The 17,160-nt window shown below is 39.5% G+C and overlaps 2 protein-coding genes across 3 annotated transcripts; both read right to left on the minus strand.

Moving 5' to 3' along the window:
- Positions 1-2,307: 2,307 nt before the first annotated feature.
- On the minus strand, positions 2,308-9,511 carry ptger3 (prostaglandin E receptor 3 (subtype EP3)). The gene is made up of 2 exons (XM_020080831.2): positions 8,016-9,511; positions 2,308-6,761 (listed from the first exon to the last, which is right to left on the minus strand). Exons 1-2 carry the CDS (start codon positions 8,904-8,906, stop codon positions 6,435-6,437), a joined length of 1,218 nt encoding a protein of 405 aa, XP_019936390.2. The 5' UTR covers positions 8,907-9,511; the 3' UTR covers positions 2,308-6,434.
- A 2,055-nt stretch (positions 9,512-11,566) lies between these two features.
- On the minus strand, positions 11,567-16,485 carry zranb2 (zinc finger, RAN-binding domain containing 2). 2 transcript variants are annotated; one of them, XM_020081417.2, is made up of 10 exons: positions 16,270-16,485; positions 15,557-15,609; positions 15,359-15,467; positions 14,645-14,727; positions 14,486-14,562; positions 14,166-14,324; positions 13,926-14,080; positions 13,392-13,451; positions 12,738-12,887; positions 11,567-12,530 (listed from the first exon to the last, which is right to left on the minus strand). In XM_020081417.2, the coding sequence occupies exons 1-10, from the start codon at positions 16,398-16,400 to the stop codon at positions 12,473-12,475; spliced, it is 1,035 nt and encodes a 344-aa protein (XP_019936976.1). In that variant the 5' UTR covers positions 16,401-16,485; the 3' UTR covers positions 11,567-12,472. The 2 variants fall into 2 exon arrangements, with proteins under 2 accessions (XP_019936976.1, XP_019936975.1); XM_020081416.2 differs by having other exon boundaries at positions 12,457-12,887; positions 16,270-16,483.
- Between the last annotated feature and the right edge of the window lie 675 nt (positions 16,486-17,160).

A 17,160-nucleotide genomic window follows, 5' to 3' on the forward strand; every position in this document is an offset into this window, starting at 1 on the left:
AACAGATGATGATATTTTTGTATTTGAAAAGTACAAACAAAAATATGAGTGATTGTTTTGTTGCATTATGAGCAAAGTAATAATGCAGCCATTTAAATTCTTTGCTGATAGGTTCACATGTATGGATGTATAGAACCACTAAACTCAATTTAAAGACATTGCACAAGATCCAGAAGCAGTAGGTGCAACACTAACATCAACAGTATTTAAACCACTCACCATGCCTTTATCATGTCTCAAAAACTTTTAATATGGGTAACAAGACCAACAGGATGTTAAGTAATGTCAGAAATGCTTCTGTGCTCTTTCACAGTTTTGAAGATTTTTACACATGGGATCATTTTTAAAATTAAAATCAATTGTTAGTGTGATATTTTATTCTATTTTCTTTTTAACCTGTATTGCCCAATTAAAAGTGTAGTGACTGTGAAATGTATCCACATACAAAACAACTTCTGGACTTAGTGTATTGAGTTTTAGAGCAATGGCCACCAACACATCCACTTATTAAAACACTGTATACCCCACATACTTGATTACTATGATAGTGCAGATGCATTAATATTTAATTAGGAAATGCTTTAGCAGCCACAAAAGCACAACACACATTGAAAAAGTATCATTATATCCTTTAATAGAATATAACAACATCACAACAGCCATAAATAATATAGTGAATAGAAAGTGCATTGCAAGTTGAAGTGATGCAAGTCATGTGATGATTAATATAAGATAGGTACAGTAGATATCTGTTTTCTCATCATGTCACTATGTTACATAACCCTTTTTACGATGGACATATATAAAAATCTGAGAGTAAAGATAGAGAAGGTTGGATAATTTACAACATTCCTCACCTCAACACAGAAACAGAAGCTATGTGAAAGAGCAAAATCAGCCCTCATCTGTGAATCATGTCTCAGAGTTCAGAGTCTTTGTTTAATATTCAAAAGCCGAGGTGTAATGTGAACAAAAGATAAGAAGGTGGACATAAAGTATTTATCTTTATTCATCAGTGAAGCTTGGCTGTACTGTTGTACTGTACGCACATATGAAATGTTTTGTCTAAATCTGGTATAATTAATGTGTTTATTCTGTCACATAAAGTTCAAGATGACTCAAAAATGGCAGATGTGTATCCATTCTAATTGCAAAGAATCCATTTTACTGAAACTTACTTCCTTACTTAATCTAACAGGCTTTTTCAGAAGAGAAGTGGATGGAGGGAATTTTTTGTTACGGTCATACTGGATTTACAGAAACCATTTGACACAGTAGATCACAGCATTTTATTAATCAAATTAGGAGCCATGGGTTTCAGTGAATTTACCCTGAATTGGGTTCATTCATACCAATCAAATCCTTGTCAACTGGTTCATGTTAATGAGACGCTTTCAAAGTAAAGGATCATGGGATGTGGGGTGCCACAGGGTACTATACTGGGCCCTTTATTTTGCTTTCTATTATATAGGCCTATAAATGACTTTAAAGCTGTCACCTCCTGCAATCATCTTTTATGGTAGCACATAAAAATAAAGATTACAAACTTGACTGAAATCTATCTTAGTGAGAAAAAGTAGAATTAGATGGTTATCAGATAATAGATAATCCCCAAACGTGGGAAAATATGAAGCCATTTTTGAGGGGTGGGGGTTTATAAAACAAAATTTCCAAGGTCACCAGATTCCAAAGTTTAGAAGTTCCATGTAACTGTTAAACACAATGTAAATGATCCTGTCATCATTTTCTATGCAGAAATATGGCTTTAAAAGCCCTCACCACGGTAAATGAAAATCTTAATTCTTCACACATTAGCTGAAGCTCTAGTCAATCATGACATCTTAAAAAACACTTCAAGATGTTGCTCAGTGCCAAATTACTGGATTTCTCATTTCTCATGGGCTAAAGCACAATCATAGCTTTTTAACAAGAGGTGGGGTTAGGATTAATTGGGCTTAAAGAATTGTTGAATATTCCCACTTCCTTGCCTAGTTGTTGTTTCATTGATTATCTTTTGGTGTGTTCTGTGTCATTCTAAAATACCACAGTGGAAATAAGCTTTATTGTGTTTCTATCCTCCTATATTCATGTCTGTGTGTGTGTCTGGGTGTATGTGTGGTTTACAGAAGGAAGAAGACTGATAAAAATTGTGGTATTGCCACAGACGCTCATGCTGAATGACTCCTATGCTTCTGTTGCTGTAACAGCTGATGAGTCAGGGCACATGAAAGTACACGGCCTCATCTACAAACTCTGGCTGGTGAGGAAGAGGACTCTGTAGCAAACTCGCGAGCAAAGCTTTTATCACACTATAAACCCTCATAAATAAAGAGTCATTCCAAAGTACACCAGTGTGTGATGGGATAGACAAACCACAGAGTTAAAAGTGCAACAAGAGCACAATAAGTAAGAGGTTAGCTGATGTTATGGAAGATAAATGTTATCTTAGCATTAAATCCACTGATTACACTGTGGTAAGTAATAAATAGAAATATTATTTTGATTGATGTGTAACTGCTGCATTGAACACTGGCCTGTAGCTGGCATCCAACAATGGTCCAGTTATCCAACACAGTGAAACAATATTAAAACAGTGAATACGCTTCGAGTCTATGTCTCAAATAAATTAAAAATAAGATTGTGACACCATCACATCAAAAATGTTATAGATGTGTTTTGGTTTTGGTTGAAAAAGCTGACTGCATTACCTTTATGACAGGAGAGAGAGGAGGAGAACAGAACAGGAGGAGACAGCAGAGGAGGAGATGAGGAGTGAGAGTGACGGATGAAACATCTGCTGGAGAGGTGAAGAGGAGAGAGACAGAACAGACACAGAGTTAATTCAGTTTACCATCATTAAAACCTCACACTGTAAATATACAGACGGACGACATGACAGCTCCCCAAAAGTGAAGCCAAAGTGGCACCACGCCTCCCCCATGTTAGCAGATGGGACCAAACTAAAATGTCAAAGTACTCATGAAATACATTTAAATAAATGTTTTCTGTCATTTTAGGTAGTTCTTGCTTTATTCCTGGATACTGGGAGGAAGTGGTGACGCATAGTTTATTATATATTTATTTATTTTAAATAAAATCATTTTCAAAAATGAACAAAGCATCAAATGTTTCATCAATGTGAAGCATCTTCTTTTTTCTACAATAGATATAATAACACAGTCGAATCGATTAGTTTTAGTTTTGTAAAAGTCCACACACATGACCAGAAGCTTTTGATAGAGCACATTTTATTTATCTTACTCTAAAAGATTCCCCTGCTGAATGTTTGACCCCAGTGACACATCTGCACAGATCCACATCAATTAAACCTGTGAGGCGTGAGAGTTCTCACAGTCAAAGCTTGAAAAGCATGTGTTGTGTTTTTTCTTAAAGGGGTTTGGTCATTAATATGCAACATGTTTATAGCAGAGAGTAAATTATTAATGAAGCCAAACATTAATTATCATCACTTTTTTAATCAGTAAACTGGAGTTTACAGATATTTGCATCTCATCACTGTGTAGCAGCCCTATAGTTTAAATGAACATCTATATTTCATGAGTGTAAACTGTTCAGCATCATTTTAGAAAAACATTTCCTGTAAACATTATGCATATGATTCTGCTGGGTCCATTAAAGGAGGATTGAAATGTATTATGTTTTCTATTTAGAAAGAATAAATCATTATTCTTCCATTTTCCTTCCCACCGCGTGGCTCGGGCTCGGTCAGTCTGTAACTCCCTGGAAAATTCACAACCACATATAGGGCCAATTAGCCCTTAGGGGATATTCCTCTGTGTAATTATTTTTCCTCGACTGACGAGCAGGAAGCGGCATCTCACTCTCTCTCACAGTCTCCTGGATGGAGAACTGAGATAATTACGGGAGCAGAGTGAATCGTTAACACTTCATATCCCACAACAAATTGCAAATAAATGTAGTCATTGTTTTAAAAGCATGAATTAAACCCCTGATGTCAAAATTGAAGTTTACATTAACAGCAGGTCCACAGGAACATATGTCTGGAGGAAATACTCGTAATGCAGCACCACAAGCTCAATTAGTAGAACATTCATTACAGTGAACGCTGCTCATGTCAGTCTGACAAGCAAGGACGTCAATGTAAGTGATTACCTCTAGAGGAATACATTAGTGTTGTCACATGTTAACAATCAAGGTGCCATATGTAAATGTCTCTATATCTGTCTCCTATGAACTCCAGGATAATCAAGAATAATGGAGAATAATTTGTTTCTATGCAATGCAAATTTAATTTGACCTCCGCCAATGTTGTGTTATCACCCCCGACTGTATGGTTGTCTGTTTGTGAACAAGATTCCACTGAAGCTACAGAATGGATTACCTTGAAATGTGGTGGAAGGGTGTGATATGGGTCAGGGACAGCCCCATAACATTTTGGTGCAGATCCATGTTAGCAGGCACATTGAAAGGATCTTTTTCTTCTCAGCTTCAATAATTCATGGATCATCATTGGGAACCAAAAACGCGGGGGGACTGATATGTGTAATATGTGCATAATTTTCAAAATTTAAATGTGGTTTCATAAAGAGTCTTTAGCGCCTTGGCAGAGTTGTGCACTCTACTGAATACCATTCTAGTCACTTCTATGTTTTTGTGTGTTTACTCACCGAATAAGGTTACACCTTTGAGTGGGCTATACTAAGGCAGACCGACTTCACAATCAATACAACTTCACTCTCATGCCAGCAGATCAACAGACACATGGAAACAGAAAATAATCATCTTCCACAAAGCTATTGCAGATAACAACTTCCTAGGGTCATTATCACCGAGCATGTGTTTCTCACATTTGAAAGCAAAGGCAGGACCAAGGCGAGTGTACATTAATGTTTGCTGCTGAGCAGAGAAGGCAGAGTGGTTGTGATGAGAGAAATTGTCCCAGAGCCTGAAGGTTACAGTATATACACCAACAAGATGGCGTTATACAAGACCCCATCAAAAATTTTTACACCACCATAAAAGAAATAGATTCCAGCGCTCTTTGTCAATTACATTTAGTCGGCTGGGAGCAAAGCAACTCATTAAAACGTGCCTTGATTTCATCTGAGACCTCAGAGACATTGCACTGAACACATGAAAGGAAATTAACATTCAGCATCAACGCTACGAGAACAGTGTGGGAAAAGAGAGAAAAATAAAAGATGGAATACCAACGGACACATTCAAAACGTCCAAATCAATCACCATCAGATTAAAAGCATGAGGGGAATTTATATAGCTGGTTTAAACTTACTGTAGCTGCAGCTACAACCCTCTGCACAGGCAGAAATATTTTAATGTGACCACAATGCATTGTTGTGAGATTTTTAAAACCACAAGAAACTGTGTGCAGCAGCTTCAAACATGCCAAAAAAGCTTTTTAATCTTTTAACATTTTGTATTGTTTTGAGTTATAGAACAGTTTGGACTAGACCTTCAGTTTCCATTATTTTTTCTGCTATAATTCGCATTTTATCCCAACAGCACCAATCTCTCCACTTATTTTGACATGACTGGTCATAAGACTCCACCAATTATGTTTCTCTTTCTTTCCAAAAAAGATTCGGCTGGTGAGATTTGACCCCCTTGTCAGTACATATTACAGATCATGAACGCTTCTAATACACAGTGGCGACAAATGAAAAGCTTCACATTTCAGAGTCCCAGGCTGGTTGCCTAGGAACACCATGTACAGTGTATTATAAAATTTACAACAGCCGACTCCCAACAGGTACCATTACCAGCATTTTGCTCAGAAACGACTTGTCTTCATACGACAGCAACACTCTTAATAAATACTTAAAATAAACAGCTGGCTCCAGTTTTTTTTTTCTTGTGAATGTCCTGCGATTACATTTCATGTAAGATATGACAAAGCTATTTACAACTTCATGAGAGCAATTTACATTTTTTTATTTACAGACATTCACAACAGCCAATTATTTGTCCTTAAATCGGCTTATGGCTTCAAATTGACTCAGATCACAAACTAAAAAAAGAGGGATGAGATGCATCACTTCCATATAAGTCAGTTTAAAGTCAAATGTTTCAGCGGCTGCACATGGGAGATGTTATCAAAACAGAAAGTAGCAAAGAGAGAGTTCCTGGAAGCCACGCCGTAGCTGAATGCAAGAAGTGACACGGTAATGCGTCCATGCTGGTTAGGTGACTTTGAATGGAATGTGTTTGAAGCAAAACAAATGCACCCAGAGCAGAGTAGACTGTTCTCATTAACACTGCAGTACTGAGAGACTACTCTTGTCCTCCACTCCACAATATCCTTCTGTGTCGAGAAATTCCTTTTTCTGCTTTTTCAAAACACATCCAAGACAGTCCTGCATCCATTTTCACATCCGTCCAATCTGTCCTGGCTTCACGGCCTCACCAGAGAAATTCCCACGTCAAAGGTCGCCTCAGCCACTTTGTGTTTTATGAGGGTTACTGCTGTCTTCGCTATGCTTGTTTAGTGCATCCAGTGCATTTGGATTCTCCTTGCGATCCTCCACGGAGCAGTTGGACACGGCATTGGCCACGATGCAGAACTTGCGGAGGAGGATCTCCCTGAAGAGCAGATAGACCCACGGGTCGAGGATCTGGTTGAGAGAGGCCAGGCGGATCGCCGTCAGGAAGAAGTTGCAGTCCAAACTGACGTCCCGGCTGGAGGAGTGAGTGGATATCCCCACTTTGGAGTTGCAGTCGTGGGAAGAGACCTGGGTGGAGATCATCCTCAGCATCAGCACCTGAGGGGAGAGGGCGAAGCAGGCACAGATTTGTACCAACTGAGGCATGACGGACATATGTATGATTCAGACACATCAGCTGAGAGAGTTAATAGAAATAGTGTTATTTAGGGACAATCTGTCTTTATGAAAGAATAGGAGCACCACTGTGCTGTCACTGCTTCCACGGTGCTGTGGCCTCTATCAATATCATTCTTTGGGACTATTAAATATGTGACTGACAGTGCATGACCTCATAGCACACTGAGCAGACCCCCCAAACAGGACTCGGCTAAGTGGATTGCTCCGTAATGGCAAATGGCAGCAGCATTTCAAAGGAAATACACGTGATGGCTTTAATCTAACTGTGGCTTTGTGTGTTTGGAGCAAAGAGAAGAGAAAGGAAATAATTTACATGTATTAATACTAAATAGTTTCAATATATTTGTAATAAATCTTCAGTTACATCAAGCCATGAATGAGTACAGCAACTATTAGTGTACAGGGATGATACAGTTACAGGGTTTATTGTGGTAAAAGTCCTAACGATTAGTTGCACCATTTCACTCTTTAATAACCGTGATTACCATGGTGATTTGTTTGCTACAACATGAGCTGCTAATGGTCTGGACCTACTTCGCTCAGAATGCTTTTGCTGTTTTTAGAAACACTTTTGATTTATTTTTCATTGTAAAACAAAAAGCTTCTTAAGTAGGTTTAAGTCAGGTCCTTCTTCACTGGTAATGTTACACATTTGATATGCTGTTGGTGCTATAGTCATATTTTTACTGACAATAAATATACTACTCAAATCTACAACTTGGTGAAATAACTTCAGTTTGTCAGTTTTTGAACATTGTCAGCACATTTTAAAAACACTGTGATATCATTTCAGTGACATTTTTGGCCACTATAATAAAAGGTATTATTATTTTTAATATAAACTGCTGCTGCTTCATTGTTACAACATTATATCTATAAATACTTATTTTCATTGTAACAACCAGTCTGACTGAGCTTGAATATGAAAAAACAGGTCCTGGTCTCTCTCTTCTCTCCTCACTTCTCTTCTCTCCCCCATTAATCTCAGCTCATCCCCAACCTGTCGAGGCAGATGTCTTCGCACACTGAGTCTGATTCTGTTAAAGAGTTGGGTCTCTGTTGGGTTTCTCTATAATATGTAGTGTAAAGTGCCTTGAGATAAAGTATGTTTTCTGTATTAGTGTTCATGTACTAAAAGTATTGGCTGCAGTGCATTGCCTATAAATAACATACCAGTAAAGGGGACCAGCACACGAGCAGGACGCACATAATCCCTAACAGCTGAATGACGGTCTCCGTGGTGAGTCGCTCCCACTGTTTGGAGGACTGAGACGTGCCAGACTTGGTTTTGCACCGGACAATCAAGCCCCGGATCGTCACTACGTTGCAGGAAAGTGTCACCAGCAGGGAGAAAATCCCCAGCACGGCGAAAGTGATGGCGAAGAACATGTTGCCCGGGACTTCTCTGTCTCCGGTGCTGATAAAGCACCAGGTGCCCGGCCACTGACGCGTGTACTTCCCGACCCCCGCGATGGGCAGCAGCGCAAAGAGCAGCACCAGCAACCAGATGGCAGCCAGGGTCTGCTTTGTCACACTTGTCCTCATGTGGCTGGAGTACCAGTGTGGGTTTGTTATCGCCATGGCCCTCTCAATCGCCATGGCACTGGCCAAGAATAGCGCGCACAGGCCAAAAGTTGTCATGCACACCCCGAAAAAGCCGCACAGTTTGCCCGATGAGTCGATGTGCTCCCAGTTCAGGTCAGCTCTGTAAACTGATATGACTATTGGGCTCGTCAGCAGCTGTCCAAACAGGTCAGTGAGCGCCAGAGATCCAATGCAAAGCAGGAAGGACCTTTTCCTTTTGTTCTCCTTCTTTATGTAGGAGATGTAGACCAGGATGAGAGCCAGCGAGTTGCCCACCATGCCGGTGATCATCATGGTTATAGGGAAACCCACTGATACTGATCCACAGCTGGAGTTCTTGGTGACATTGTCTTCGGGCAATGTCTTGGAGACGTTGGCGCTCAGCATCTCTGCAGCCGATGTGTGCGAGCCCTCCACAGAGTCACAACTGTCCGCAGTCATCCTTTGGGGAAAGATAAACCTACACACAGCAGTGAGCATCCCGTGTGTGTCTCCAGCATCCTCTCAGGCTCCACACTGCTCCAGCCGAACGCACTGTTTGGAGGCGCGTCTGCTCCTTTACGCGCTGGAGGCGGGACTTTACGCAGAAAATCGCCCGGAGGCAACACATACCCTCAGATGTGTGTGGTTAAATAAATTTAATAAATCATAAACTCGACTCCTGGAAACTTAAAGCGATGTTTTCCTTAGGATGATCGTAGTTAATTAACTTCTCATTCACAAGCACTTAAGTGGAACAATGTGCCCGAGACGCACCTGCTGGCCACACTGTTCAACATGTCAGATGGTATAAACAAATCATGGAGTGTTGAACCACAGATGAGATAAGGAGCAAAAAGCCTGCTGTGGTCCTGGAAACATTATTATTATTGTTGTAGGCTCTAAAAGTGAGATATTGAGCTATTAAATCAAAGACATTAAGTTACTGAAGATTTTTGGAGGGAATTTACATTAAAGGAGTTATCTATTTTATATGATGAATATGTTTGATAATGGTTTGAAAGTGTTTCTTTTTTTATAAAGGGGTTCTCAATTATGAGAAATGAGAATGGCTTAGAGACTTTCAGGGTGGCAGGAATACATAGCCCACACTACGACATATCAATGAATCAATATTTACTTGGAAAAGTCTCCAAGTAAAGATATTTTACCTGAAACAAATGTTTAGTGATGTCATTAACACTGAATGTTGTGGGAAGCTTCAGTTTTAAAAAAACCCTAATTTAAACCCTCTGTGATTGATTTCTGAAATAAGAATTAAAGTGATCAGTAATTATGTTGAAGCCAGTTTTCTTAAAGATTTCAATTTCAAAAACCTGCATATACAGATGCTTATCACCATATTGTGCCACGTAGACCCAGGGTATCCAGTGTTCATACAGTGATGATGACTCAACTGCAAAAGTCAATTTCTCTGAGCTTCAAACTTCAGTCTCTGGGGTGCTGCTCTTTCATGAACTGTCACTGTACTGCTGAATAATGTGGTATTTTGATTGGGGCTCACAGCTTTTTAATCAAGTACTTTATTTGTGGCATTGATGTGACCGAGCTGAACTTTGGACAGTCTGAGGAATGAGCAGACGTGTTGGTAGCTTGGGTTTAGCCTGGTTTGACTTGTCCCTCACACCATCACACGGGTTAAAGCAGCATGAGTGTGGACGCAGCCTGGACCAGGGCTGCAGGAATGGTTTTCTGCAGCTGGGTACAAAGTTATCCATCACTAACTGTATGTGCTCTCCTTACTGACACTGCACTGTTGAGTCTGATACTGACACTGCACTGAACTCTGAGCAGAACAGCTGCTGTGGGTGGAGAGGGACACCCTGCTGTGTTCACTTACACTCATACATTGAAGGGATTGCTTGTTCTTGAGAACTTAATCTGTATAGCACTTTTCAATACAAGTAACAGAATTAAAAATAATTATAACAAAAGTACAGATGATAAAAACAACAGCACATGAAAAAAGCTGATTAATAAAGATGTGTCTTAAGAAGTGAGATACGATGGGTAACCAATTCTGCAAGTCCAATCTCCTCTGGTAAACTAGCCACAAATTTTCTTTTATAAAAATCACAAATAGATTGTACAAAACTGAGAGAAACTCATTTGTATGAGTTACAGCTTCATCAGATTACACAGACACCACTAATAAAAACATGGTATAATTGCAGGGTTATTTTTTACTATCTGCAGTAAACTTTTACACAATGTTGAATTTACACACCATCAATCTTATGTAGTCTAAATGACCCCTGTAGGCCTACTGGTGTTTTTGCTTTATGAATAAACCAGTGTATTCCGCTCAGTGCACCCAGTGTAGCAAAGTGCCACCTGTTGACCAAACAGAGAATGACAACACTAAATGAGGAGAACATTATCCAGAGCTCACCTGTTCAGTTCTTGGCCTACATTATATTTTATGTGTTCAGTTATTAGTTTTAAGATTTACATTCTTAGCCAAAATGTCAGAGTGTAAATTAGAATCAACTTGTTTCATAGAAGTACAGATTAATAACCCCAACTAACCACTTTACTAAGCTGTTCAAAACTCTATTTCAGATTTGTGATGTGAAACATTTGCATGGGTGCATTTTCTCCATCTAGACAATAAAGAAGGTCTATTTACACACACACAGTTTTCCCAAAAGAAAGGTTTAGTTAACTATTTTGGAGGGGCTTGGGGCTGATGTTTGGGGCCTCCTGCTCAAAATTCAAAAATGGGTGTATAACATACAAGAATATTTAAGTAAATGATGTATTACTGTAATATACTGATGTTATAAATAAACACATGTATATACACTCCATATGAACAGTTGTGAAATAGCTGATAAAAATGTGTAAATGTATTGAAATTGACATGTTACTCATATATATATATTTTAATGGTCAGTTGTTAATGCTGTATATTACAGCTTTAACAACTGACCATTAAAAGAACTATTCATTAGATGGCACCTTCATAAACTAGATTACTGTGCTGACTATCTCTGACGTCTTCCTGTCCTATTTCCTGATGTGCTCAGAACGATTGATGTTCCAGGATCAATTATACTCAGCAGTCACATTTAACAAACATCGAAACAGTGCTCGATATTTCAAAGTCCTTACCTTGGTCAAATGAAAGACAAACAATAAACAATGGCGACAGGATTTTATTTACATTGTACACTCTAGTTGTTTCACCAGTAAAAAGACTGTAATGGCATTCTACTATTAATGGGACAAAATGGTTGTTACTGCTAGAACCTTTTGGACCAATCTGGAGAACAAAACTCTGTCTTCATTTTAATTGGTTCCAAAGGTGAAAAAGAAGAGGGATAACTGAGTTGTTAGGTGGGCCTCAACTGGATTAAGCAAAATAAAATAAAATGTATTTCATGCGTCTGGACGCACACATGAAGCATTTTTCCATTGACCAAAGAATGTTGAACCTTTCTACATTTACGCAAACCAAGCAATATCAAAAAGGAAAATACTTACCTTGAAAACACAAAAACAAAATTTGCATAAATCAAGAAAATCAAACAAACGGGCCAAATGTCATTGCTACATCTCGTTTTCTAACTTGGTGCTTCAGTACTTTTTACTCTTTTCTTAAAAAACAAAAAATTAGACTGCGTACGAAGAAAGAACCGACTTTTAAAAATACAATCCCAGATGTTTCCCCACGCCAAAAAAAAAAGTTTTTTAAAATTAACTTCCCCCACAGATGAGTAGAATAAAAGGTACTGCCATTAAGATATTAAGCAGAATGGGTTCAAATGGGATACAGCCTCTTCACAGTTCATCTGTTTATCTTATTGGACCAAACAGTTATGTTTATTGGACACCTTAAGTTACACTTGTCACAGGTTGGGGGTGTATATATGGTTTTGAAAAGGAGCATGATGGGTAACGGCTGAGAGAATTCACGCTACTGCCGTGGAAATAAGACTTTGGGAGGTTGTGTGAAAATGAACAGCATACTCAATGGATGTGGTTGTTTTTTTCCTTACAACACAACATGCACTTGTACTAGGGTTCCTTTTGTCATTTTAAAGTTATGCCTTTTTTGAACTGGAGCCAGAATGTGAGGATCCGGAGGACTGGCCACGGCATCTGAAATCACAAAAACATCATGGGAAGAAGCACAAGGTCAGCAGGCGGCTCAGTTATTGATGATTCAGTTGTGCAAACAAGAATATTTAAAAAAAAATTCTATAATAGAGCAAAATGTGAACATATTTCTGTGAATTTTAATTGTCATAAGCGAGCCGAGAGATAATAATAATCAGTGCCAGTGTGGTATTCCGCAGAAACCCAAACCTTTCGGACGAACGTGATCTAGAGCGCCTGCGTTTTCTCCCTCCAGATGAGGACCTGGAGCGGCTGCGCTTCTGTTTCCTCTCGGGCGAGGAGGAGGGTGAGCGGGACCTCTTCCGGGGAGAGGAGCCCTTTCCAGACCTGGAGCTGGATCTTTTGGAGGAATAAACCAAGCACTGGGGTCAGTAAGGTCCAGGCAAGAGCTTCACCAGGATGGGCATTTATCAAGCTTCTCTGAATAAGATCACTGACTTATACTTCTGAGAAAATGTACCTGAACGCTGTATGACTCACTGATTCAAGTAAATATTTAGCTTAAAATATGAAGAGATTTAGAACAGCACTCCTGAGAGATGCTTGATGAAGACCCCCGAGTGTATTCAGCCTATTGAGCCTTTGTAACTTTCAAACTGCATCAAAAACTGCAGTATTTCAATTGTGGCCTGACTGACACCAGGAACAAAACCACTTCAAGTGATTGAAACCCATCATAAAAGTTTGACTCGTGACCAAATTTACAATTGAAGGAGAATGACACTGTGTGGAGAAGTCACTCTGTGTTCAAACTTTAACTGTTGAATAGGACTGTTCTGGAGCTTACAGCCCTACACATACATACACTCTCTAAAGGGAGAGAGTGCATGACACCTCATTCACCTGGAGTGGGACCTGGAGCGAGATCCAGATCTGGAGCTGGATGAGCTTCTAGAGCCAGATCTGAAAGACAAAAAGACAGAATCTTTCCAATATTTTCCAAACAGAAACACAGCTGCACAAGTATTTAATGTAGTAAATCACAGGCCAACTATTTAACTGTACATACATTTTTTGACAGTATCTAGTCTCACTGGAACATATTCAGATGAAAAAAAAAAGATAAATCTGTGTGACTGCAGTAATAGAAACAAATCTAACAATCTAATTGAATCAACAGATAAAGAATACACAATAATCAACACTACAAATAAAGCATTCCTTCCATCATAATACACAACACAATAAATATCATTGAATACAATAATTCCATCTGCACATCACTCATCTATCAGACGGGGGAGGGGGTTCAGAGGAGGGGACAACAACACGTCAGCAGAACAGGACATTAAATTGATGTTGATCAGTGAATCAGAAGGAAGATTGAACTGATACTGACATTTTGCCCGGAGTTACCCTTGACCTGTACCCTTTTACCTGGACCTCGACCGTGAACTGGAGCTGGAGGAGCGCGATGAGGAGCCGGAACGGGACGATCCCGAGCGGCTGCCCTTTTTCTTGGCTGGCTTCTCTTCTTCATCGCTGGCATCGAGGTCGTACTTTGACAGGTCTCCGTCTTCATCATCATCATCCTGGTGACAGAAGAGTTTTTAATACAACATGCGTATCTCTTATTGTTTAAAGTTGTCCTCTTGATTCTCCAGCCTCCATTCTTACATCCAGTTTGTACTTGGACAGGTCACCATCTTCCTCTTCGTCATCCTCTTCTTCATCCTCATCTTCTTCACGTTTTGCAACTACTTCTTTCTTTTCACTTTCTTTTGAGGAAGATGTGCTGCTGGTCTTTCCACGATACTTTTTCTTTTTCCTACCAAACTGCAGTGGAAAGAACAGCACATTGCACATCAGCAAATGTTACATCTGCACATGCAACATGCAAATATTTGCTAGTTTACTTACGGGAAACCATGTGTCTTATTCTTATAATAGTTAAGAGTCATAATGATCAAACATTACAACTGATAGATGACTCTCACCTCATCATATTCACCATCAGATTCCTCACGTTCAATGTATTCTACATTCTCCCTTTCATTGAAACCTCCACCATAACCTGTGAGCAGATGAAATAATAAGTCGGGAACTGATATTCAGAAGCAGAAAGAAACGGGCTAACTGAAAACGTGACACGTTACCTGTTCTCTCTTCGAGCTTGGCATATTTAGGTGTGTTACACATGTTGCACTCTGACCGTCTCGCCCAGTTCACATTGCCACATCTTTAAGAAACAAGGAGAGGAAAAAAAACATTAAATATTTCATGTCAAAAAGTAAAAATAAGAAACTTGTGAAATATACGATAACCAAGCCTCCTTAGGATGTTATGTTTTAATCAGTTTTCTTTGTTGGTTTAAATGTTAGTTTATTTGTTTGAGAGCAAAACAACACATTTTCAACTAGGTGGTAGGATGTGGTATGGATCAGGGAAGAAACCATTAAATGTTGGTGCCGATTCAGATCAGGGGCGGATTTTCCCAGAGATCCGTTTAATCATTTTCAACACTATCCTATGAAATAATTCAACGATCTTGAATAAATAAATTAGGAACATTGGGGAATTGAACTGATATCTATGAGTGTGTACATTTTGGTGCAGCTGGAATTAAAGAGGACTGTTGGACCTTGTATGTGATTTTCTGGGTCCCATTCAAGTTATCATGTACCTCACCTGAGAACAAAAGTCTTGGACTACAAAACCAATGGTCAACTATACAATTTAGCTGTTACTCTTACAATTAATGTTAAGATGTATTAAATGTCTTAGACTTTCTATCCCCACTGTCAGATGTGACACAGATTTGACGTGTGTTTGATGGGGACACTTCACTGAACCTCACAATAAATACATACGTTTTGCATTGCCAGTCATTTGCACTGAAGAGGCCTCTGCTCTTCTCAGCCAGGGTTTTCCCTATCTCCGTTCCACCTGCTTTCATCATCTTAGCCTCTGTGGTTTTCTCTGTGGACACAAAACTACGTGTGTTAGTATGGCAGCTTCCTGAGAGAAGGTTTTCTGCAAGATATAAAGATTAAGCACGATGGACTCACCTCTGCCACATCTGTTACAGCTTGTTCTTCTGGCAAAATTCACGTTTCCGCACCTGCAAACACACAAAACACACTGAGCATGTTACAAAAACCATTCCAGCGTAAAATGGACATGTTACAATGAACGTGCACCAGCAGATTGGAGATATCTGAACTCTTTTTATTAACGTGTCAGCATTAGTGAGTTATGTGAAGGGCCTGATCTCTGGCCTCTGCAGCTGGCTTGTCCCTCACTTCTGAAGGTGTGAACGCAGATCACTCGCAACATGATATGTCTGACTCCACGTTCAAGCTGCAGTCGTGACAACTTAGCTCCTTCAACACAGGGAGACCACAACCCACACTAGCGAGGGCTCTACCCCCAGCCCACATAAGCTAACGACAGCTAGCATTGCTTTCCGGGAAATACGCGGCTCCACAGCTTAAATCGACCCTCGGGTGCATGAAAACAGATGTGCGGCCCCAACTCTCCGATGCACGGCTCACATGTGGCGCTAATCCCGCTCATAGTGTTGCTAAAGAGCAGGGAAGTAAGAAACCAAGGCGAATGTTAGCTAGTGTGCTCAGCTAGCTAGCGCGAGACAAATGCTAAGAGGCCCGAGGTAGCTACTGTTAGCTTGCTAGCACGGTTACGAAATCAAACGGGGTCTCCGGCTAAATTAAACCACCCAGTCTGTAAAACGAGGGTCCACTCCACGCGTGAGGACACGTACTTTTTATCAGGACAGATCCAGTCGCCGTCGCTGACCCGAAAGCTCTTCGCGGACATGTTGTTGTCTGTTAGCATTGAGCCTCTCGATGTGTCCGTGTGAGCTCCGTGTTCATGCAGTCCACCTCCCTGCATCGCTGCGTTCAAGTGCTCGCTGTATGTCTGTCGACTCACCTTCCTGTGCTCCTACATGTTGCGACTATTGACTGTGACGTGCAAACTCAATATGGCCGACAGTTGTGTTGGGCATTTTGTTTCAGAAGCAAATAACACATTTAATATTTTGTACATGACCTCAACCGATAAGTTTGTATAATAGAACGATGTTCCTGGAAGTATTTGAATGCAACACTGACGAAGGACGAAGCTGTTTTGTGGAGAAAAAGTTAAAAATACAAATTAAGTGTTTTAATCTTTATACTTTACTAGTGGTGTTATTAATACAGTCAGTTTTTTTATTTAGTCAATAAAAGATGAGTAAGTCACATAATGCAAATAACTACTACAATGTAATATAATCTACAGTAAAATATAATTATATATATATATATATATTTATATATATTATATAAACCTGCTCTTACACACCGGTTGTACATGCATGAAGTATAATTCATCTGCAGTTCTTCACATTTCATATTGAAAAATGTCACTTTAAGAAAGTATTGCCTAATTTCATTGTTTAATTTCACGTTCAAGTTCAAATGAAGTGTGATCTTATTGTTCAGTAGCTGACGTTGTTTAAATCTTTTGACTGAGGAAACACAAAACTGACAGAGCACAATCCTTTCAGGTTTTTTATGTTTTTCCCTTTTTTTAAAACCCTGACTCCACTCAGTTGCTTTGAGGAAAAGTTACTGTGTCAAAGTTCAGCAGTGTAGTCATTTTAAATATG

The sequence above is a fragment of the Paralichthys olivaceus genome, chromosome 3 (genome assembly GCF_024713975.1).
Source record: "Paralichthys olivaceus isolate ysfri-2021 chromosome 3, ASM2471397v2, whole genome shotgun sequence".
NCBI classification, from domain to species: Eukaryota; Metazoa; Chordata; class Actinopteri; order Pleuronectiformes; family Paralichthyidae; genus Paralichthys; species Paralichthys olivaceus.